The sequence below is a fragment of the Thunnus albacares genome, chromosome 1 (genome assembly GCF_914725855.1).
Source record: "Thunnus albacares chromosome 1, fThuAlb1.1, whole genome shotgun sequence".
In the NCBI taxonomy this organism is placed as follows: domain Eukaryota; kingdom Metazoa; phylum Chordata; class Actinopteri; order Scombriformes; family Scombridae; genus Thunnus; species Thunnus albacares.
The window spans coordinates 15,895,428-15,920,010 of NC_058106.1; the positions used below are offsets into that span (position 1 = coordinate 15,895,428).

Genomic DNA, 24,583 nt, shown 5'->3' on the forward strand with positions numbered 1-24,583 from the left:
TTAAATCATCTAAAAGCTTCTATTTGTATTATTTTTCATTCAGCTCCTGAGCTTATGGTTAGATCTTTCACTATGACATCAGAGCTCACCTGAGTGGCTGCAGCTCACCTGTCTGTGTGTCTCTGTGCTGCTCAGGCTGCTGCTGACAGGATTTTCATAAATTGATGCCTGACAGTCACAAACAGATCAGTTGGACAAGCTGTGGCTAATTTAGCTTATAAATAATGTTCATGTCTTAATGACATATGCAATAATAACTCTGCTCTTGATCTACTCATGGAAAAGGGGAGAGATGGCATTAAATAGTAAATATTTCTCCCACTAATTCCAAAGATTAATATTTGGATTGATTACAGAACCTTCTTATTAACTAAGCTCAACTGTTACTGACACTTTGGCTTTTCTTTAAAAAGGACCAGATGTCTTAATTTGCTTCTGGGAGGAATTTTCACCAACAGTAATAAAGTTGTTTAATTAAACAGCATGTCTGAGAAATAATCACAAATTAACTAACAACACCTAACACCTGAAATTAAATATAATATCAAATCATCTTAGTTTTGTCCAGTGAAGTTGTTTTCAATTCTGTGATGTTTGGAGCATTTTAACTATAAATGCTAAACACTTCAGATTCTCCACCTTACCAACTCCACTACTGCTGCTGCCAGTCAACTGCTGCTAGTCAACAATGTCTACAGCTTGAAGTTGAGGGTTGCCAGATCATCAGGTCAAGCATCCCACATATCCTGTTGTTTCACTCTTTATCATAATAGCGTACTTTTATGCAGAAAACACACAAACCTGGCAACTCTGCAGAGATCTTACCATGAACATTACGTGGAGTTAAAACAGCTAGATTGTTTGAAATCGGTAAAAATATTGGTAGGGACAATCCAGCAACACCTTGATATTGAAATCTTGAAATCTACACCCATGGGTGGTGGGAGGAATGGAGACATAGAAGTTAGCGGTGGAGAATTACAATAGCGACAAGAATTTTGTGTCTTCTGTAATGGTGTCTGTGCCTGCGCTAGAGACAGACAGTGATGGGGAGTAGAGACTCTGAACTCACTTTTTACTTCACCATCAGAACAGACAACTAGGTGAGGAAGTTCTGCCTCAGGGCCTTAGACGAAGAAGTGTCATGTGAAGTCTTCTTTATCAGACGTAGAAGTAAAAGTAAAAGTAAAAGTAAAGTTCAGTGCTAGTCTAAATATTTTATACTCTAATTTAAAATACATCTTTCAAAAGGTTTCAGAAAAAATGGAGGATGATGTACGTCTGTGGAAGTTATTTTCTTAGAGCTGAAATGATTAGTTGTTTAATCGATTACATGATCGACAGAAAATTATTTAGCAACAATTTTGATTTTGATTAATTGCTTTTCAGCCAAAAATGGCAAAAAAAAAAAAAATGGTTTTGTGTTGGCATTTAATTAATGGTTGTAAATCATCCGATGTATCCTCTAAGTACCAATGCTGCTTTTTTTAAAGTTTTTGGCCTTTTATTGCTGGAAAAGACTTAAGACATCTGCTATTAAAGTTTATATATGTGAAATGGGTATGGCGAAACATAATCAACACTTAGACCATGTCTACACAGACTGTGTAGTGAAAGCAGAACATTGAAGTGCAGAAGCAGCAGCTTCAGTCTTTCATCAGTGTCTACAGAAGATGCATTAAGGCACAGTACTGCTTTGTAAGTCACCTGTGTTTTTGGCAGTTTTTTTTCTGCACGTAAAGCATGAGTAAAATGTGAGCCATCAGGCAGCCTGCATGGGCAGCTGTATTGATTAAAATAGAAGCGTATCTATCCTGTGCATGAGAGGGACAACTGAAAAATGCAGCTGAAACTACTCCTGTGCAAGGTACAACAGATTTGAGACGCAACAAGTAGCGAACAGTTCATTCCGATTATATTCTGTACATTGTGATGTAATATGTGTGTTAATATACAGTATGTGGTGGCTGTTGGTAAATTGCATGTCAGAATGTTGTGCATTGCTGCCACTATGACTGCCTGAAGGCACACAGACTGTCTCTTAGAGTGGTTCACCAGATTGGAATTACCACCAGGATAGTTCACTGCTGCTCAACATGTTTTGCATGTCTATAAATCCACAAGTAAGATTATAGGGTTGCACACTCAGTCACACACATTCTGGACGAAACAGCTAACACATCAGGCAGCAGAGCACTGAGAAGTGTTTCTTTGAGCAAAAAGCTGCAAGATACATGAGGTGAACCCTAACTTGGCTGACAACACTGAGCTTACAGACTCAAAGGAAGAAAAGAGCATAAAGTGAACATAAACGGAGATATGCATTGAAATTAATAAAAAAGTTCAATCGACACAGTCGTTTAAAGCAATCTTTCTTTATTTGTACTTCTCTTCATTTGCTCAGGCCAGGAAGGTGTTTTGCACAATGTTGCCTGCCTTGGAGTACAGACGAGCAAACTTATCAAAGTCGTTGCAGGTGGTGAGCATTGTCTTGAACGGCTGGAGGGGAGGAGAGGCAAGGCAGAGGAGGAAAAGAGGCGGAGGAATGGAGAGAAAATGAAAAAAAAACAGGACATTACATTTTTTAACATTGGTTAAGTTAAAAGATTTGTTCTCTAACTCTAAAAAATGTTAAAAACCAAACATCGGTGGTCACCCAGTTAAAATGTGTCAACTCCTTTTTGAGATTAATTAAAAAATTTCTCATGTGCAAACCAATCACAAGCCTAAGACAATTAGGGGATGATCTATGCAACAGGAAAAGTGGACTCTGTCTGTTAGTGACAGGAATTTATGTTGTCTGGGGTTGAGCATCTCACCTGCTGGATTTCATCTAGATACATAATAAATGATAAATCATCCACTACATATCATCCATAAATGCAGATATATATTTAAGCAGCAAACAGATTGATGCCATTTCAATTAGAACTGTCAGAATGCAATGTGATGTGGTGTGGTATGATGGCATCTTATGTTCTCATGGGAGAAGAACATTCATAAATGAAGGTAAATGTGTACATCCATCCATCATGACTCAAAGAAACACTGTGTGTGTGTGTGTGTGTGTGTGTGTGTGTGTGTGTGTGTGTGTGTGTGTGTGTGTGTGTGTGTGTGTGTGTGTGTGTGGAGAGAGAGTGGTGACTTGCTCTTTTCATGAGTGACTATGACAGGTTTCTCACCAGACCCTGAAGCCTGCTCGAGTTAGAGACCATGTACAGCACAGCCCCCAAACAACAGACACACACACTCACATGAATGCACACTGAACTGGGTGATGGTGTAAGAGAGAGAGTTTTCTATAAAACTACAGATTACCGGAGCAGTAGTTGATACCACACATGTGCGTGTGTGTTTGTGTGTCTGCACCGGCTGCTGGAACTAAGCGGGGCTCTTAATCACGGCTGTAACGGGCAACATTACCGGCAGCGGCAGCAGGCTAATGATGAATGCCCGAGTCTCCATGCAAACCTGACCTCCTTTTCTGCTGTGATGCACAAAAAGCTCACGCTCTCTCACCAAAACACACACATACACATGCAATTGTGTACACACATACAAACATACACACAGGCATAAGCTTGCATCAACACATACATCTTGACGAAACAAAAAAACCTGCCGAGGCATACGTTAGTTGCTTCTGTGTGCGTGTGTGTGTATGTAGGTGTGAAATAATACAACCTGTTCTCCAGTTGGCCCTCTTAACAGAACACTTAGACTACTGAATGATTGCTGTGATGCCTAGAAAAATATATATATTTTGAGCTTGGCACCGGAGTAACAGAGTGAGCAAAAGACTGAGAAGTAAATGAGAGAAAGAGAAACGAGGAGAGAAACATAAATGGAGATATGACAGTATTAAATGAAATGTAAATGAGAGAGATAGAGACAGAGACAGAAATAAAAGAGAAACAGAGATCAGTACATGAGAAAGACAGATGGTAAAAAACGTAAACGAGAGAGATTTTGCAACAGAACGAGTGAGTAGTTATAAACGAGTGTAAAGTTTTGATGAAGGACAAACTAATGTCAGGGACTGGGGCGGTTCGGGCTTCCTGCTCCCCGGGTACCACATGTGATCCCGCCTGTCACTCACACTCCATCGTCATGACAATCATCGTACTGCCGACGCCTGGGGGCGGGGACAAGCCTGTCCTTGTAACAAACAGAACCCCTCTGCGATCTGACACCAACAACTGCCGAGAAGAGAACTCACACACACACACAAACACACGGACATACTTACGCACTGGCACACAAACACACATGACCACCATCACACGGTGAAGCCACACAAATAGAGACTCTTGCACAAAACCAAAAAAGAAGTAAATACTAGTTTAAATTTAAATAGAAAGATACATTTTTCAGTAACAATGATGAGATGTGATGTTTTACTGTCAGGGTGTCCAGAGAACACTGTGTGTTTTGTCAACACATTCATTGTGTAATACGCAGCATGTGGTTGTCTGTGCGTCTGGATAGGTGTGTGTGTGTGTGTGTGTGTGTGTATGTATGCATATAAATGTATTCATTATATGCATTTATACTGTACATGCAAGTCTGTGAGCGGTGTTTTCACATATAATACGTGTGTGACAGAGGAGTGAGAGACAGAGACAGAGAGACAGTGTGTTTGCGTTTGTGTGTGTCTGTGTGTGTTAGCCACAGGGTAGGGAGCAGGGACTTGTCAAGCTGAGGAAGAGATGGCAAACTGGATGGTGATGCCAGCCCTCTGTGACAGCTCCTTCACACACATACGCACACACTCAATGCTGTAACCCCCGCAAACCTACCCTAGTCCACACTCTAAAGCTGTGAAAGCTGGGATGCAGAAAGAAAACGAGACTGGTGGAATCTCCCTTTAACTGGAGGCTGATTGGTGTGCGTGTATGTGTATGTGTGTGTGTGTGTGTGTGTGTGTGTGTGTGTGTGTGTGTGTGTGTATGTGTTTGTGGGAGGTGGTGGGCTGGCGGGGAGGGAGGGGAGGAGGGTGGGGGTTCAAAGTGTCACATCAATTTGTGGCTGTGCTGTTTCTGAAAGAGGCTAACCCCACTGCCACTTAAGTTTAGCACAACAGTGAACAACATACTGGCAGACAGGACACATACAGTACACACACACACACACATGCACAAACACTTATACACACATATATTTGCAGACCTACACAGAAATGTGGGCATGGACTGCAAAACATTCTTATTTCAGCTAAAAAAGCTGTGTTAATTATTCAGCACATTCTGAAAATATTTTACATACAAGATGACATCAGTGCAATAAGGCTTGAAAAATGTAACATCGGGCAAACCGTCACTAAAGAGGCTTTGATGAAGTTGATTCCAACATATTGCAAACACAAGTAGTTGAGCTCAATGTCATTTTTCTGCAATTCTATCAAAGCATTTGCCAGAAATTGTATTTTGGTGAGATGCTCCTCTTTTGGTGATGTGCCTCTGAGCCCAGAGCGTAAGCAGCCAACAAAGGTGAAGTTGCTGGTTAGAAACCCCCAGGGGTGACATGGCCAGGGCCCCAGACCACTTTAACCACTCGTCTCCATTAACAGGCTCTCAGATATCATTATGCTCCCTGGGGACCAGGCGTGCTCTAACCAACCATTTACCCTCTCCCTCTCTCCTCTATTTCTCTCTCTCATCTCTCCCTCTCTCTGCCATGATGTTACTCAATGAAAAAAGACAGCCAAGAGAAAAAATATGAGATTGATTTATTTGCTTCAGTGTTCTTTGGGATGGAGTCCCCTCCCTCTCTTTCTCTCCCTTTTCTCTCTCTCTCTTTCTCTGCAAACTGAAACCAATTAGTGAGCAGAGCACTTGTAGCGGGGAATGTAGGGCAAGCGAGGAGTAATAAAAAAGTATTGACTTTTCTGTGACTGTACGCGGCGTGAAAGGGGTGCCGCGGCCTTGTCCGACATGAAAGGAGCTCCATTAATTTCACTTATTTCACCCAGGCCCCTGTCAGGAGGCCCTAATGCGTCCCAGGCACACTTCTCACATGCAGGCACTCAGACAGCGCAACGCAGCTCTAGCCTGGTTACCAAATGAGTTTACATTATATATCAGAGCGTGAGAGAGAGGGGAGCACAAGAGAAAAGAGTAATTTCTAATTCCCTTGTGGAGACACAAAGCGAGGCCTTTCATACGTAGCTAATTTTGCCCCAGCCTCACCTCCTCATCCTCCTCCCGTCTCTCTTTCTCTCATTCAGTGTCATGTAAAGGCCAGGATTCCGCTTTTATTTCAACTTCCTTTTGATCTGAGTCCACCAAAAAAGTTACATAAAGCAGAAGTAGACAATGTACAAGTTGTACAGTAAAATGCCTACTGTAAAAACCATGCTTCACCTTTTTAGTTACCCAGTTTCCACAGCAGTTTACTGGCACATAGGCCTAGAAACATGTCCAATCATGTGAGCAATGTGCTGATATTGACCTTACTTTGACATCTTACAACAAAATGCTAAAATTCCAACAAGCAGTTTTTACCACCCTGACTCTACCTGCTTTTAGAATTCCAATGCACCTCTACCATACATTTTTGTGGGAATTGTTCCCATGATTTTTCCAGTCTTTGGAAGAATATTCTGATTATTCTGAGTCTTGATTAAGTAAAAACCAGTTAGCTACAAGAGGCTGTGTGAACTATTCTCATCTGGCTCTCGGGGTTGGCCTACTGCCACCCGGTAAGTTCCATTTACCTAGAATGTAAGCAGCGAATGTGTGTGTATGTGTATGAGTTTGCATGTGCACAAATGCATGTGTGTATATGCCAGCGACAGACGCACCCCATGAGTGTCTGTGTGTGTGTGTGTAAGAAAGAGCGAAGAGTGAGAGGCTATCTGCAGACAGAAACTAATCAGTGTGTGTGAGATAAGAAAGCAGCCTTTATGGTGTATGGTAATCAGCCCCCCCTCTGCCTGCCACCGCCATGCATAATCACCACGACTTATTCACATGATTGATGAAATATGCGTCTGTGAAATCCGAGCTGCTTTTGTTATCATCCTGTTTTTTCCCCTCTACCCCCTCTCTTTCCTTTTCTCTCAATCTTTTTTTTGTCTTGTTCAACCTCTCTATATATCTCTCCCCCTCTCTGCAGTGGCCAAAGATGTTTGGAGCCATGTACAAACAAGAAATTACACACACAGCATGGGGTCCCTCTTGAAACTATGTACATGCACACAGACACTCGCTCCACACGTGCGTTTTACTCACAAGGTAGTAATATGAGGCATGAGAAATGCATGAGAAAATGTACCGTCTGAAGAGGAATATGAAGGAAAGGAGGAGGGAAAAAGGAAAAGATAAGGGTAAGTGTGAGTGAGTAAACGAGAAGACACATTAATTGTTCTGTCCCGCAGATAGAAGTGTTGGCCAGATTAGAGGGGGATGAGAGTAGAGAGAGAGAGAGAGATGGCATGATAGATGAAATTAGATGGATAGATGCTTCAGAGAGCACTTGTCATTGACACTCAATCGCATTAATCAGGGAACGGATGCAGAATTCTCAACTAATTCAACATGCAGAAACAGAGACAGAAACCGTTTAAACACAAAGCAACAGCAAGTCCATTGGAGGACAAAACTACCAAAGGAGTAAGCGACTACAGTTGGTGTCTGGCCACAGTCACAAAAAGGATTTTTCAGTAATAAGGAAGAAAACAGTCTCACACAGGAGCCATTAAAAAATGTTGACCTCACCTGAATCAAATAAAATAACTTGAAAAACTTTCTTAGACAATGAAATACGATACAGGAAGTTGGTATGGAGTCTGGTTGGAGTAATGGATTAAAGCATTTACAGGCTTATCAGAAACCAAAACACTGCAAAATGGTTTGCAATACAAAACAAGTCTGGAAAGTGATCACAATGGTAACTATTTTTTCCTTTGTAGATGATTTCAACGTAAAGAGAAGAAATACAGCATTCAAACTATAAAGTAATCCACCAGGACTGTGCGCTTGCATGTGTTTGATTGGCCAATGTCGCACTTTGCTGGATGATGTTGCGTTGTGTTGCAGCAAAAGTTGGTGGCTGGTTCAGCTTTTCTGCTGGATGACCCTGCATTGTTTTGCCAGAGCCCCCTGTGTTGGCACCCCTGCAGTGCCAGCGGACTTCTCCCATTCAAGTGAAAGCGAGGGCTGCATTTGTTAACGCAGATCTAAAGTCTGTCTGAATGTGGCTTAGACTACATCAATATTAAGCTAAGTTCTGCCATTTTCAAGCAAAAACAACGTGCCTCCACTGCAGGAGTTTCAGCTTGTTTCTACAAATACCTCTGTCCACATTAAAATGCCAAAACAGGTAATTCTCCTCCGACTGGGCATGCGTGGAGGACGGAGAAGCAAGTCAGCCACAGAATACCAGCGAAGAAAAGACGGTATACCATTTTTGTTTCCATGGTGGCTGCCTGACATTTTGTTTATTGCAAGCAGATTACAACAATTTCAGTTAGAGAAAGATGCTGGATAGATATCAAAGTAGACAATAAAGAGAGCAACACTCGCATGAAGCCGTCTGCCATTGTTGTTATTGTCGTTGTGTTTCTTCTTCTTCTTTTTCCATTGAAATGCCATGCTACTGCCACCATCTGTTTTGTCACCGATATGACAGCATTCCTACAAAGCTATGTTTTCCCCGTACACACTAAAACATCAAGCCAGCATTTTCAGATTTACTCTGGAAGCCGTTTTGGAGAAGCTTCATTTTCGGGGGAGAAAAACGCAGTTTTAGTCTGGACAGAGGGCCAAACGGAGAGAATAAGATGTGTTTACAAATTTAGCCAGCTTAGTGTGGACATGGTCTTAGTGTGTTTTCTGCAAACCGGCACACCTCCAACACATTATTAGGGTAAACAACTTTTTACAACTATTGAACCTAGCCAACATGGTTTGACTGCTCACAGCCATTCAAAAAATTGTCACACGTAATTCCGATGTCATAAGGAGGGAGGGGGTTACGGACACTGTTCAACAAACTGTCAAGCACTTTGGTTGAGACATATTGATGCCATAGACATATAGAAGGAAAGGACTTGGAGAGACACAGCTTGGGAAGAGGGCTGGGACTAGGACTTTGATTTAGGTTGAGAGTATGCACTGGGGGAAGGTGGGGGCTGAGATTAAGACTGGGGCTGGGGCTGGTGAATTAAGGCCCCCAGCCTCGGGGTGCTATTACACATCTATAATGAGAAACGGAGAAGAGGGGGGCTTGTCTTTGCACCTCGGCACACCTTAGATTAAATATGCACAATTCCCATGCAAAATGGGCCAGGAACAGCCAGGACCAGCGTGGCTGTCTAATCCCCTGTGCTGGAGTTGTTTCAGCCAGGGTTAACAGGCTCATCAGTCAACACAGGCTGCTTAGCACAGGACATCAAGGCCATTTGCAGGTTTAAGTGTTTGTGATTGCTTCCCTTTCCAGATTCAACTGCCACCCCAACCCCCCACACACGCTCCCTGTGCTGGCTAGTGAGCATATGAGCCTGCAATAAGACACACACAAACACACACACACACACACATACACACACACATTTATCAACCATCTAATGGCATAGGAAAAGGTGTGGCTTTCACATATTGTATACACCAGGCTGCTTACCAAGTATACGAAACAAAGTATATATAACACAAACACATTGGAAAGACTAGTTTCCCACACACAATGACACATGCTTTCACATATACACACCAAAAGACTACTGGAAGTCCACCATTTTCTTTCATCTGTGAGAAGTCAGTTTAGAGTAAAACAATGGAACAGGATTCCTCAGGAGAAACAGAACACGTAAAATGTAAGAGGAAACAGGCAACATAAGAGACTCAAAAAACATCCTCTACCTGCTATTAGAAAATGTATTCTTAAGCTTTCTGGACAACAAAAAGATGTAAGTCTATGTATCCTGTCTGCTGTATTCTGTGTGTGCATCTACACGGTAGCTTCATCACAATCCATTTGCATTTCACAGCCAGGGTTGACTTCTATCACCAACATACTTCTGTATGAGAGGGCTGTCATGTTCCTCAAGTAGGTCTGTGTGTGTGTATTGTGCACTCAGCTATTTGATAGCACACACACACACCCACCACACATACTTTGTGAAGAAGGGGTGGAGGGTTGTGGGGGGTCAGAAAAAAAGTTGCATCGAGGTACCGCAGATGAAGAAGACAGAGAAAGAGACGAACAAGTGTGCAAATAAACAAGACAGCAAGGGAAAGAAAGAGTGATGGCAGGAGATAGAGATAGAGATAGGCAGTGATTATACCACACTACATACAGTATGGTTCAGTGGAGCATATCCGCACAGGGACAGGCGGTCCATTAAAGCGCAGACATCCTTATCCTGCTTCCCTGCTTGCTTTCTCCTTACATCCATGTACACATGGAGAGGAAACTATCTAAATATCTAAATCCTGACTTTGCCTCAAAATAATCATGATGACACTGCATTTTATACATTAGGTATTTCCATTTTCATTTTTTTGTCAGGCTGAAACTAACGCTAACAAATACTGAGTAAGTATTAGTTAAATATAGCTTATTGATCTCATTTAAATTGGCTTATTCTTGCTGTTTCCAGAAATAATACCTTTTTTGTAATGACCACGCATTTATGCTAACAATACAATTAATTTGTGTTAATCATGTTACAAATCCAATTTGCTGCATGCATTCAGACCGATAGCACATTGCAAAAAAAAAATGAATAAGTATTCTTTGAGCCCTGAAAGAGTCATCTCTGTATTTTAATGCATCATACTAAAGCTGTTACACTGCACATAACTATGCTAGTAGTTGTGCTGTCTTGTTGGTTGTGTTAAGTCAACCACAAATAGACAAAAAAGATTTTTGTAAAGATAGATTTCACTATAATTGCAATGTTCTTTCTTTCTCACTCTTTAATATGGTACTTCTAAACTGCATCATTTCCTGCTGAATTGTAGTACTTCAGTCATTGTGTTGGGTTATGGACAACAAAGCCAGACATAATGAGTATTCTTTAATGATAAATTGCCAACACAAATTTTATTTATTAGTTTTGAACAGGAGCTTGACACAAATTCATACAATTAAGTTAAAAAAATTGGCCTGAACTAACCCGAGTTAATCTGGTCAAGTCGGGTCCAACAGCTTTGAACATAAATATTAAAGTCATTCATTCTCTTAAGTCAGGCCAAAATATGATCGCTAATCATTTAATTGAGACTGTCTATTTAAAATCATGCTGCATGCACTCGGCCCTCATCGTTACTCTGTATGCAGGCCTCGCAGTGCAAAATGCCACTATAATGGAAGCGAAGTGTTGGGTTAATTGATAAATCTGAGGTCCTGAGTAGGAAGGAGTGTGGCAGGGGGAATGTTTTATGGCTGTGCAAATGAAGGGGCTGCAGAGTTTTATACACGCCGTAAAATCGTTATGGAGAATTAGCGTTCCTTCTTTTTCACCGCAGTAACCTGGACACTAATGCAACAGAATTGGATAGATGGATCGACATGATAACACAGAAAATACATACACAGTCAGACACACATAAAAGGTGGACGTATAGAAGTTCAAGCATATGCTGCCTCTGCTACTGCCCCACCTAATTCCATTGTCTGTACTTGTGGCCTATTTCAGTTTAGATATTAATTGCTAATGAATATTGTTCCCATTAAAAAGATCCCTCATACATCAGTTGTATGCATCATGGTGATACATTATGGCTGAGGCCATTAAGAGCGAGCCAGTGTGTGTGTGCGTGTGTGTGTGGACAGACTTTTTCTGTCCTCGTTGCCTGAAGCTTTGCACCCACAATAAAATAATGACAATAATAAAGCCACACTGCAGAGTAGCTGGGAGGAGACTATGGTGTGTGTCTCTGTTGGGGGTGGTAGGGGAGAGGGGTGTGTGTTTGAGCGTGTGTTGTGGCAAGTGGCGGTAACAAGGATTATGGGGCAACATTAAGTGTATATGTGGTTAGGCTATCGGCAACGGTCTGTGTATATTCATGTATTTATGTGTATGCATATATGTCTCTTTGCCTGTGGAAAAGTGTGATCTGGTGTGTATCAGTGTGTGTTGGTTCTGATCAGACGTTAGCTTTTCAAAGTTGTGATGGGTGCCAGTCTAATGTGAGGGGAAGGAAATGCTTGGAGCGCAGACAGACACAGACGTGACCACTCACTGTAGTGTACTTGATTAGCACGTAGCCTCCTAATTAGCTATCCTCTATGGTTACAGGCAGTACCGCTGGTGACATGGCTAATAACATTAGCCAAAATTAGCATAGACAGTGAGGGCTTTCCCATGTCTGCATTTGAAATTACTCATTGCTGGTGCTTTTAATTGGTGCAGAAGCTAAAAAAATATTTTAGTATTTCATCTTACAATGAACATTATATCGTTGGTTGTATTAAAGTTTCCAATTTTCAGAGGTTTAAGGCACTGTTCACTCACAAAACGGTAGCCTTTTTTCGTGACAAGATAATTCATAGTCCTGCCATGTTTGAGTGCAAATGATGACTCTACTGTCTTATCCAGCCATTTAGTATGTGTTACAACAATATTATAATGCTTTTGTACAAAACAGCAGAGACCACACACAAACAGTTTGAGCTAGGTAACAGCAGTATTTTTTCTACATGACCAGAATAGTTCCAGTTTCCTGATACAATGGTTAGTTTGACCCTAAAGCATTACACTGTCATCAGCTTTGATTTCCCATACTCTTTTCACACCTGTGTCTGATGTAATGCACACGGTCTACTTCTCCCTGCTCCCCCTAAACCAGATCTCTAACCTCCTCGCCTCTCCCCTCCCTTCATTCATGGAGAGTGACCCACAGGATGTTGGTGTATGTGAAAGAGGAGGACAATATCTGATAACACACACAAACCACTTTTTGGAAATTATATTTCTGATGATAGCAGAATTTCATGTATTGGAAGGTTTGTGCATGCAGATTTTACTACAGTTTGGTGTGTCACTGATATCTTTGACATTAATTGCAGCAGTAATAATTTATGTCACGATGACTTCTCTTTCCACTGTGCTAGACATGACATGTTTGATGTCATTAAATAGCATAAATAATTATGGTTTTGGAAAAACTACTCTCAAATTTATATCTAGTGCAACCCACAAAATATATCCAAATTTGAGTATAGGGAACATCTGCTAATAGAGGTTCGCACCAAGATAAGTGTCAACTCCCCTGGTCATCGCCCCTTTAACCTAAAACAATAACTGGTTTGGACATGTTCTTAAGCAGTCTGTCTCATTCCTATCCCTTCATGACTCTTCGCTCAAATCTTTTGGGCACTTGGCCTTATTTCCACAACAGCCTGCATGGCTGTCTTTCCTGCTGAATTGAAGAACTGTAGATGGAGTAGTGAGACAGCAAAGACTTGTTGTAACAACTCATGTCTGCGCTGTGTTGGCCCCTAGGTTTATCTGGCCAAATAAACAAAGTCACTCGACACTACCAATGCAACCTCAATGATATGCAATGTTTGCCATACACTCGCATTCAAAGCAGCATCCACCAGCTACATCTGGCTGAAGACTTTGCTTGTTTGAACGCTGAACATTCTGCTGTATGTGGGTGCTGAATGCTCTGATGGACCATAAGCTTCATGCTGTCAGCTGACCTGTATGATAGACCCCTACCTTAGCAACTGGAGACTGTCTACAGACTGCACAGTGAGACTCGCATGACCCATTAAGTTTGACCACAAATGCAAGTTTAAGCAGCATCACAGTGTTGGTATGACAAGGGTATTACACATAAGCAGCAAAGCCAGAGCTGCAATTCTCAAGGAGAGTTCAAAATTTCAGGCTGGTGTTTAAATGTGGTGCTTCAAGAGAGTTAGACAACAGAATAAAGTGTGAATGGATCAAGGACAGAGCTGCAGAGGAGGGTCTGAGGTCTAAGAAGCGAATCTTTGGTGGGGAACCTGTTCAGTGAGGGCAAGGGCACATAGCTCGAGAAGGGCAGCCACTACATAACCCCCCTTGGTCTAAGATGGGGCCATTGAGTTCCTGGAGAGGTGTAGGCTGGCATATTTGCATTGATAGACTTTCTTGCTGTGACACAGATGGCTAAGGTAAATAAAGGTCCAGGCATCATGGGCTATTTCTAGGCCTTGCTTTGGACTGGGGATGCTGTGTACATACTGCCAAGAGCTGTGATGGTCAAGCCAGAGAGCTGTGCTCTGGAACTAGTGAAAAACTGGGCTATGTTAATGATGAGGCTTCAGGCTGTGTAGAGGGCTGAAGCAGGGCTTAAGGTGATGATTACAAGCAGGGCAAGGTAATGTGGCAGAGGCTGGGTGATAGGGCTGTGGCTAGGATTTGAAAATAATTAGGAGCCTGGTTGGATAACACAGCTAGATAATGTGGCTGGGGGGAGGCTGGCTCGGCACGGTATGAAGATGATGAGTACCAGGGTAAGCTGTCCACTCCATTGGCCCTCTGAGCTGTGACAAGAAGCTCTGCTGGCTGCTGCTGTAGCTGGGGGTGCTGCCAACGATAGGACTAACGCACTAATTACCACAGAGCGAGAGAAGAGAGAGAGTAAATAGAGGTAGAGAGAGATACAGAAAGATGAAGCGACAGACAGAGAGATGAACAGGGGGAAATTTTGAGGTCTGATGAGCTCTCAGTGACAGCATTATGACGCGACTGGGCTGAGGATAGGCAATGCTATCTTCATCATCCTCCTCAACAACATCCTGCAACAGCAGCAATGTTATCACAGAGAAAAGGGAGGTCACGTTTAGCCAGTATGTATGTAAGTGTACGTCATATGTGCTGTGTGTGTGTGTGTTTGTGTGTGTGTGTGTGTGTGGTGACTGTGTCCATGAACACATGCATTTGTGTGTGCATGTGCAAGTGTGTATAAGATACATATTGTCTAGGCAACTGGCAGGTAGGTTGCTGTTATTTCACAGCATCCATCAAGGAGACACATAAAATGACAAAGAATTGTGTTGTGTGCTCAAACACACACACATACACACACACACACACACACACACACACACACAGACGGCCACAAACGCACAATAGATAATAGAAAGTGGATCTCATGTTTGGAGCACATCTGAAAGATACTTAACAAACAAGAATGACAAAGTTCCACCACTATTGTCTTTATTCTATATACTTTCTATACCACTATTCTCAAATAAGCAGATTGGTCAACCTATTGATTGTATGACTACTGGTCAAATAAGGGGTGATTCTTTTTCTGTTCTTGTCCCACGGAATGCTGCCATCTTTCTTGACTTTGTTTTTGGAAAATACAGACAGATCCCAATATTGCTTGTATTTCATGCTCTACCAACAGGCACATGCACACCATTGTGCATGGAGAATGACATAATGACATGAAACAGTTAAGAGTTAACATCTATACCATTGTATCATCCTGTCATAACCCACATAAAATAAATAGTTAAACTGTCACTCCACTTAAATTTTAAAAACATGTCATTTTCTTTTAGGGTGGGCAAGCAGCAAAACAGCAAAATTATGCAAAACAGAGGCAAGCAACAATGCAAGGTTAAGTTGTTTTTTTGGGGGGTTTTTTGTTATTGCAAATGGGGTTCAGTGACAGCTGATGCTTTGATTTGTGTCCTGCAATGCGTTTCGGCTTTAGCAAATGTCTGCATGTAGGGTGAGACAACATATTTCTAATAGAGTGGTGAGCTAAATTATCCCCGATTGCTTTATTTGTGGTCAGAGGAAATCTTCATTTACCACACATGCTCAAACACAAATACTCTACAAGTTGTCCATTCTGTATTTTACAAATACAGCATAGATGCACTGAGCAAAGCAGATCCTATTCCCCTTGCCCATGTTGTCAGCTGCGGGAGACCCCATTCACCTGCCCACTCACTCTCCATTCTTATTTATCTCCACTTCCTGGGGCCGTGTTAGTTCATTCCCATGTCGCTGCTCTCTCCTTCTTCCCTTGCTCCTCTCTCTCTCTCTTGTTTCACTCCTTGTTTCCGGGCAATTGGGTCTGGGTGCTCGTGGGGGGGTAAGAGGTTGGGGTGGAGCTGCTGGGAACTTTGTGTGTGTGTGCATGTATGTGTGTGTGCTGGGAAGTGAGCTAATAAAGGACGGTGATCCATGAAAGGCCTTGAGCAAAGACACAGTCAATTACCTAATGCCTGGACCAGACCGCAGGGCCCACGCACACACACTCTCTCTCTAACATACTCACACACACACACACACCCATGCATACACCTCATTTACGTATACATGGAGAGGGGGCAGTGGAGGGCATAACTGGGAATTGTGTGCATGTGTGTGGGTGGGTGTGCATATGCGTGTGATGGAGAGCGGCGATTTATTAAATTGCTGTCACTTTTGACAAATTTGTGCAACTCAAGTTGAAAGGGTTAGGCTGCACTGCTTCTCTGTTTTTCCTCTCATATTTTAGAGGGAGAATACTGTTATACCTTTCAGACCGAAACCCAAGCAACCCCAGGATAAACCCATGACTGCCATCAGTCTGCATGAGCTGAGAGGTGTTGTCTAACCTGGCTTCATGATCCAGCTCCAGACTTGGGTTTAACGCAGGTCTGACACAGCTTGAATGGGTTTACATCATAACTGTACAATAACTATGAAAAAAGGAGAGGATTACTGAAAACTAGGAATGCACAATATTGTATTTTTTGCAGATATCCGATATGCCGATATTTCCAACTCATTGTGACTGATTGCCAATGCCGATACCGATATATGCACATGTTTTTTTCCAGCTAGCTGACGAGACTATTATGCATGCAAGCATAGATTGTACTAAGTATGATAAAGAAAGACAATATATGAAGGAAGAATTTAGGAACACTGGAGCTCAGGAGCTCAATGTTAAAACTTTAATGAACCTGCCAAGTGGATGGAGCAGTAGAGTTTTCTTTGAGTTTATTAGACAGACAGGATTAATGTGTAGGATTTAATCTCTGGTCCACACTCCGGAGCAGAAGGTGGCGGTAATGCACCTAATACACTGGTTGCCAACCACCGTTATAAACTAAAAAGAAGTTTTTTTTTCTAAACAGAGTGATACATCCTGTCAGCCGAAGTGTTTCCTATCTGTGCAGCCGAACATAGCAGCTCCTCGATGAACTGTTTCACCCTGACGGTCCATGTAAATCCAACCAGTTTTTATCAGCCGATACCAGTGACGTGCCGATAATACCGTGCATCCCTGCTGAAAACCTATTCCAAACTTAACTTCCTTGACTGTTGACTCTTAATTGTAGATTGCAGATTGTCGCATTACTATGAGGTGACCATTAAAGAAAAAAAAAAGAATCTTTGCCCACACAATCATGTTCTGTCTCCAGCAAAAATATTACAGCAATTACTTTTAAATGACAATAGCCTTGTTAAGCAGAAAGCTACATTTATACATGGTCTTGTATAACTGCAGTATTTGCTTCCCAAGTCTTTGATGAACAATGTTGACCATCTGTGACAGCAGTCTGGTATAAATGAGTCGTATGCAGGTTTGTTAAGGTGGTATACATGTAGGCTTTACACGTTGATGGATTCAGTGTGTGGAGGCTAGGCAGGTAAGGAAGCATTCATCATCAGGGTGGCTTGGTGTGGTCTCTAACAATGACTTAATTTAGTTACATGCAGTAGTTATACTAGATATCTAAATGTATAATAATAATAATAATAATAATAATAATAACAACAGTGTATGTGTTTAGTTTTCAACCCACCTATCTGAAGCTCTTGGCAAAGGCTGGCTGAGTAAAGGAATTGCTGCTGTGACAGAAATGGTGGAGCATCCTTCCTGTTCCTCTGGTTGGTGAATGGCAAGAAAAAAACAAAAAGACAAAGTTATTGGTCATACAGGTTGCAGTTCAGCTCATGTTAGTCTTTACTAAAATGTAAAACACTGATTAGCAATTGTAAATGTAGCAAACTCAGAAACAACAAAAATGTCTACTTAGTCCTTTGATTACAGTGGGACAAAATATAGAAGGCTAGAGTGGCAAGAAAACTGGGTGGTCTTTTGTTCTGTTGTCAGGGAAATTATTGTGTGAGACAGATCAAACACAGGGTTAATAAGAGTACTTCACACAGAAACACACACACAACTGAGTAGATTAGCCTGTAAGTGGTAATGAGGTTATAGTCAAGTGTTCTAGCACAGACACACACACACAGATACACACACACACACACACACACACACACACACAAAGCCACAGATACACATGCACAATTCCTAATTAAAACTAATACAAGCCTTGAAATAAAGCAGGGAGAGACTGTGACACTGTTTATAATAAACCTGCACTCTAATACAGTTTTAAAATAATACCCTGGCACACACACATTAGCTTTCATAATAAGGATGTGTCCATTTGCTACTTAATGTTGCATGAACGTGCTTCTGATGTGTGCATACAGTATACATGTGTCCACTCATTTATGTGTTCACATGCATATATTCCTTAGTGTACATGACAGAAAGAATCCCAAAATTTGAAAAAGCCTTCAAAGAAACACTTCTGGTTTGTGTTCATCTATGTGTAATTACACAAAACTGCATTCATAGTCTACTTTTGTGTGTAGATGTGACTCACGGTGTGCCACTGTGGAGTCTTACAGACTCCTGTTGTTGTAGCTCATTCTGCACCTCCTCCAGGTGTGTGTAAGAGGTCTGCAGATGCAAAGACAGCTCAGGAAAACGCAATCGCTGCTCCCACACTTCCCCTGGCTCTCTGAACAGGCCCTGGAATAACCACAACCACCATCACACACAGAGACACACACACAAGAATCAGATAATGATCACTGCATCTTTCTATTTCAGACCCTCGCCTCTTTCTTCCTCTGATCCCTCTCCCACAGGTAGTGATGGCTTACTGCTAAAACCAGAGGCCAATCCTCTTCATCTCTCCTCTTGTGACACAGAGACCAAGAAAGAGGCCAAGAGAGAGAGAGAAAGAGTGAAGAAAATTATATCAGGAGAGAAAAGGGAGGGAGAGTAAAACCAAGCCTGTCAGAGTAAGAATGAGGGACTCAGAAAGGGGACAGGAGGGCCAACGAGTGAACAAGACAGTAAAAAGACATGAAAAATATACACACTGAGCTGCATATCTACTGTCACTAATGGTTTAATCAGATTAAATTAAATAAATTACATTAAATTAAACCAAGTGTATAAAGAAAAGAACATAAAAAGAAATTGAATTCAATTCAATTTCATTGTGACTGACATCTAACCTTGTGATCAATATGTGAAACCAATATCTTAACTAAATTCAAAAAGATTGTTAGTAAAACAAGAAAAAGTATTTTTTACTTAATGCATCAAAAAATCTTTTGGAGCCAACACAAGGCAACACAGAAGACAAAAATTAAAGAATATGTCATCCAGTTCAATAGATTTGGCGTTTTCTGGGAATTTGTTGATAAAAATACAAAGATAAAGGAACACCATCATCAACCTTCAAATCTTTTGTCTTAGAGTGCTTGAAATATAATCGCATAAAATGTGTAGGCAGTTTTCTGTTTTCATCCAACTGATACTAAGCATGCACAGATGTTTGGGACGAAACCTCAAAAACAAGTCAGTTAAACTTTGAACAGCTGTCCATCATTTTATTCCTTGTACATCTTCTTGACATTGTGGCTCCTTCCCTGGAGTGATGGGTTTGTGATGTCTGATGATATATCAAAGTTGCAGACAAAGAAAAGTCATTTTAAGTTTTTGTATTGCTCCCTGTGTACCATGTCTAACCTCACTTCTCTCTTACATCCTCTTAAGATTTCATCATGGTCATCACAGTATTTTTTGATGCCTTTAGTACTGTTAGTACTATTGTACTAAAGGCATCAAAAACATTTGAAAAATGTCCAACAGATTCAGTCTCGACGAGTAAATGCAAAAGTATTCTCACAGAAAAAACAAATCCTAGTTGTCTGCATTTATTTTCTGAGTCAGCTTTCAGTCAGTTGAAAGTGCAAGCAGTAATACAGTATGTTACTCAAGTACAGCTGAGAATATTGCATTTCTTAGTGTTACAGAAGTGTAACGCTCAGTGGTGTTGATTCTTTTTAGTTTTGTTCATCTGAGGGTAAATTAGCTTGTTATGTTACATTACAAAATATGCAAAAAATATGGAGAATGTTTCAGTTTTAGCCACTATCCCTTAGTTTTAGTGTAAAAGGCAACCAAACCTACAAGCCAAGACATTTTTGAGTAGCATATACTGAAACCTCTACAAATGTGCTCAAGAAGAATAACAGAGTGCTACCTCTGTAACTTGAGCTGAGAGTGATTCAGAGAGTAATGTGTAAAGTTTGTGCAGTGCAGATTAACTTGCTGTTAAATGTTATTGCTTTGTTTGAGGTGACCTTCAATTGTTGTTTGGTGTTAAAAAAAGGAGGGAGGATGAGGGGGGAGAGATAGAGGGAGGGACAGGGACCCTGTCCTTGCTCCTATCGCCACGGGATCGGTGGCCTGGCCTGACCACTTCCACAGCCAGCACCTCAACCTTATCCATCACCACTAGATAGTTATCACACCAGGGAGGGAGGAGGTGTGGGGTGTAGGGGTGAGTGCAAAAGAAAGAAAGAAAGAAAGAAAGAAAGAAAGAACGAAAGAAAGAAAGAAAGAAAGAAAGAAAGGGGGATTTCCTGCACTAATCACACACACATACACACACAGAAAACACAGAAAGATGGGGAGACAGAGAAAGACAGATATAAATATAGATGAATAATATAATAATAATAATGTATTCTTCTCCATGTCAGCACCAAGAGACTTTCGATTAATGAACTCATTCTAACTACAGCTAGCTGGAAACGTGTGTGTGTGTGTGTGTGTGTGTGTGTGTGTGTATGTGTCAGTATATGTGTGGGAAGTGCAACTAATAAAATGAGACAAATCCACGCCTCATTTCTGCTCACTTATGTTTTACATTACTAGAAACTAATAATAGGGAAAGCACTTTGCCATAAAGAGCTGCAGAGCGTAAATAACACAAATGATGAAATGGCTCAACATCAAATCATCAACATACACACATATACATGCACAAAAATCACATACCTACATAGATAAATGCACAACACAAATGGACACATAACTGGAGTCTGATGAATTGCTGGATGATAAATACTCATTTCAGAGCACCTGAAGGACTCTTACTTTGCAGCCTCTTTTTAAAGGGGGTTTTATCTTAACACTAAATTAATTCACTGCTTTTTTTGTGAAAGTGTTTTTCGTACTTCCGATCCCACTGAGAATCAGGATGTTACTTCAGCTTTTTGTATCTTTCCACCACATTCTGCTCATTTTACCAACGACTCACTTGAATATTGGACTAACATCCAACAGGTAGCCAGAAAGAAAAAGATGCCCATGTCACTCTGTGTCTGCTGAATGTGTGAGCAGTTTGATGTTTGATCTAAATACCCAAAATGATAGTTCTGATAGTACTGTTCCTGTGATTTTGTCTTTTTCAAAAACTACTGTGGTCAAAATTGTCCTCATGCAGCTTTAATATATGAGATGAACTCTTACATATCCTTATAAGCATGGGATATCCTCTTTCAGTGCCCTAACATATAAAAAAAAATGAATGACATAATATATTCAAGAAAAATTCACTAATTCAAATTTGCTAAACTCCTTCCCTGCACAATTGTCCAATCATAACTAAGCATTGGAGGCCTGTTTTGGATTTCTCCACTTGCCAGAGCAGTGTGCATGGGGCTGTAGTAAACGAGCAGAGAGACAATGCTTTTATCCACTTTAACATAAGCTGAAATTGTTAGCATGTCTCCCTTCAGTAGTAACCAAGTTTTACTGTCCATGGCCAAGGAGCACAACATTGACTGACATTAATTGTTTGATTTTAAAAAAACTCAATTCACAACTAGCAAATCTACTGTGTAGTATTTCCTTCCATAAGACCCACTTATGATTTAAACACTGTTGTACACAAACATTTGATAGTAACACACAACCACACAGTCACACATACAATACTCACTGAGATACAGACACCAAATGGCTCTTTGCAATAGCCCCGGGAGAGCTGTCTGCCATGTTTTAATGATGTCATTCTTATTTAAAAAGGAGTTTTAAAGGGTCTCTGCTTTCATTAAGAACCATCGCCCATGGGGCGAGAAGGAGATGTTGGGGGGCTCTAATTATTAGAATGACACTTTGTAAAACTAATACTCTTTTTCACCTGTTGCAAAGGCTCTATTCTTTTTTTGCTTTCTTCCTGCTTACAGTCTGTTTCTGTATACTCTCTTTTTTATTCTTGCAATCTGTTTCTCTGTCTGCCTCCACCTTATAGCTTTTACCATCTCACCTGCTGTCTCTTGTTAGCAATGGGGGGCAGTATGGGTCTGGGGCAGCAGGGGGTTCTAGTTTTGATCCACGGGGATCCAAGAGTCCCAGGAAAACTCGGGGCTGTTGAGGCTGGCGTGCCCAAGAGACAAGCCCTTTCCCTGGAGGCCAGCTTGGTAGGGGCCTGGTACTTGACCTGCCTCAGCAGTAGCTCCATCTCATGGGGGGCCGGCCTGAATGGAGAGTTGAAGACCCCTGGGCACTGAAGAAAAAGAGAGAGAGAGAGAGAGAGAGAGAGAGAGAGAGAGAGAGAGATGCCCATGTTTAAACAATCATTTATTCAGATAAAAGTTATGCTACAATTACAATAGTTTAGAACAAAGACAATCACAGACTACAATAGGAAACCAAAAGTAAATAAATTAAATTAAATTAAAGCAACACATCTACAAAAGTGATTCCCAAGTCCTTTGAAGAAAAAAAATATGCCTTCATAATCCCACACACTTTGAAAAGCATTCAAATCCTCCATTTTAACATAATAATTATATTCTAACAATAATTGTGCTCTAACTAGACTCTTGAAAACTAATAAATAATCACACAACTGTCCTCTATCCATTTTTTCTTTCCAACTAAAATAAATTGCCAACTTTGCTGGAACAAACAGGAAATTCAAAAGTCACTCTTTTTTCCCCTTTTTTCCATAAGAAAAAACATATATTAACATCAGTTCAGTGAAAGAGAGAGAGAGAGAGATTAAGGTTAATCCTCTATTATAGAGCAAGTGAGAGAGACACAGAGCGTCAGAATGAGCAATGTGATATGATTAGACAGGTACATGTATTTCAGAATGGCTGCAATGTTATTATTCTTACTCGATTCTCCTTATCAATTTTCTCTTTTTTTAATAATGGTAGAATGCAACAGAAAATATCAAGGATATGATAGACAGAGCTGAGTGGGAGACATGCAACAAAGGACCCCGACCATATTCAATCCAAGGGTGTTGTCCTCCTGGGTGTTTTACTCCCCAAACACTATAATCTATTTAGAGTTTGGGAAAACCAAAATGTAGTCTTATTCATCAGGGAGAGCATCAAATGATGGAACCTCATGGGACAGCTTAAAATCAAACTAACAACTGTTAGTCGTTTAAACTATTACTGGCAATATTCTGAGGTAATTTGAAACATCAGTTTTGTTAACAACTTTTTAATACAGTTTTGAACTAACTTTTTCCTTTATCGCCCTTCATATTATCCATATTAACCTAAACTTTGTAAAACTTTGTAAAACTAATACTCCTGTAAAATTCACCACTTTGTGTCCCAGCTGACAACAGCTGTTGATCCTCACTGCCTTAAATGCATACACTATGGCTCTTGGCCAACCAAATGGCTTTTGCCAGGTCAAATATTCAGCTGGAGTAGTTCAGTGTGTGCACTTCACACTGCAGATGGAGTCTGTCTCAAGTTATTCTGAAAATTAATAGAAATAGTGGTAGAAATACTGTGCTACAGTGCTACATTTGAAAATATGTCCATATCTCCACCAGGTGTGTACAGTCAAGATGGCAGTGAAGATAACAATAACGGGGATTTATTCATCTTATATCGTGCCCAACTTTAGTGGATGGTAACATACCAGGTATGGAATTAATCTGCAGATGCTCCAGTTCAAGATGAGACCAAACTTCTCTATGGATTTCAGTTTTTGAGCCATGAAAAAGGCCAAAATGCGGCCTGCAACAGCCTAGCCAATAGCCAGAAATGCCTTTTGCTATGTCGGAACTTGTATTGTAAAATGGCAAGGACTACTGAAAAGATGAAAGTCTCAGCTCATACGGAATCTTATGATTGGTTGTCCCTAGCAGCAACGAGGTTCCAAACTGAAGTAGATGTTGATCACCTGCGGCCCCTACCGGCCAGTTAAGAGGAGTGAGGAGTCAGCAATCAATGGCGGTATAAAATAGGTTTTTCAAAAATTGTGAAACACCACAACCACGAGAGGTCCTTAAGCATACAGTCATAAATGTGCACAAAAAATATCAGACTGATGGGTCCAGTAGTGTGCGAGATTAGCTGCGGGCAGATAAACACATGGACACATACACATGACCAAATGCATGATGCCCTCCAGGCTTATGCCTGGCGGAGATAATAAATCATATTATTACTATTAGAGAGAGAGAGAGAGAAGGAAAACCTAGCTGAGTCTGTCTC

General features: G+C 41.0%; 1 protein-coding gene across 3 annotated transcripts in view; it reads right to left on the bottom strand.

The window, feature by feature from the left end:
• Positions 1-2,359: 2,359 nt before the first annotated feature.
• The window catches only part of spata17 (spermatogenesis associated 17), a 40,287-nt gene continuing 18,063 nt past the window's right edge, over positions 2,360-24,583 (bottom strand). For 2 of the 3 annotated variants that reach the window (XM_044345998.1, XM_044346011.1), the window contains exons 7-10: positions 22,381-22,620; positions 18,631-18,779; positions 17,758-17,839; positions 2,360-2,499 (exon numbers count right to left, since the gene is read on the bottom strand). In XM_044345998.1, the coding sequence (XP_044201933.1) occupies positions 17,758-17,839; positions 18,631-18,779; positions 22,381-22,620 (471 nt within the window). In that variant the 3' untranslated portion in view covers positions 2,360-2,499. Of the gene's footprint in view, positions 2,500-16,560; positions 16,645-17,757; positions 17,840-18,630; positions 18,780-22,380; positions 22,621-24,583 lie in introns of all 3 variants that reach the window. The other variant, XR_006402773.1, reaches the window with a different exon arrangement.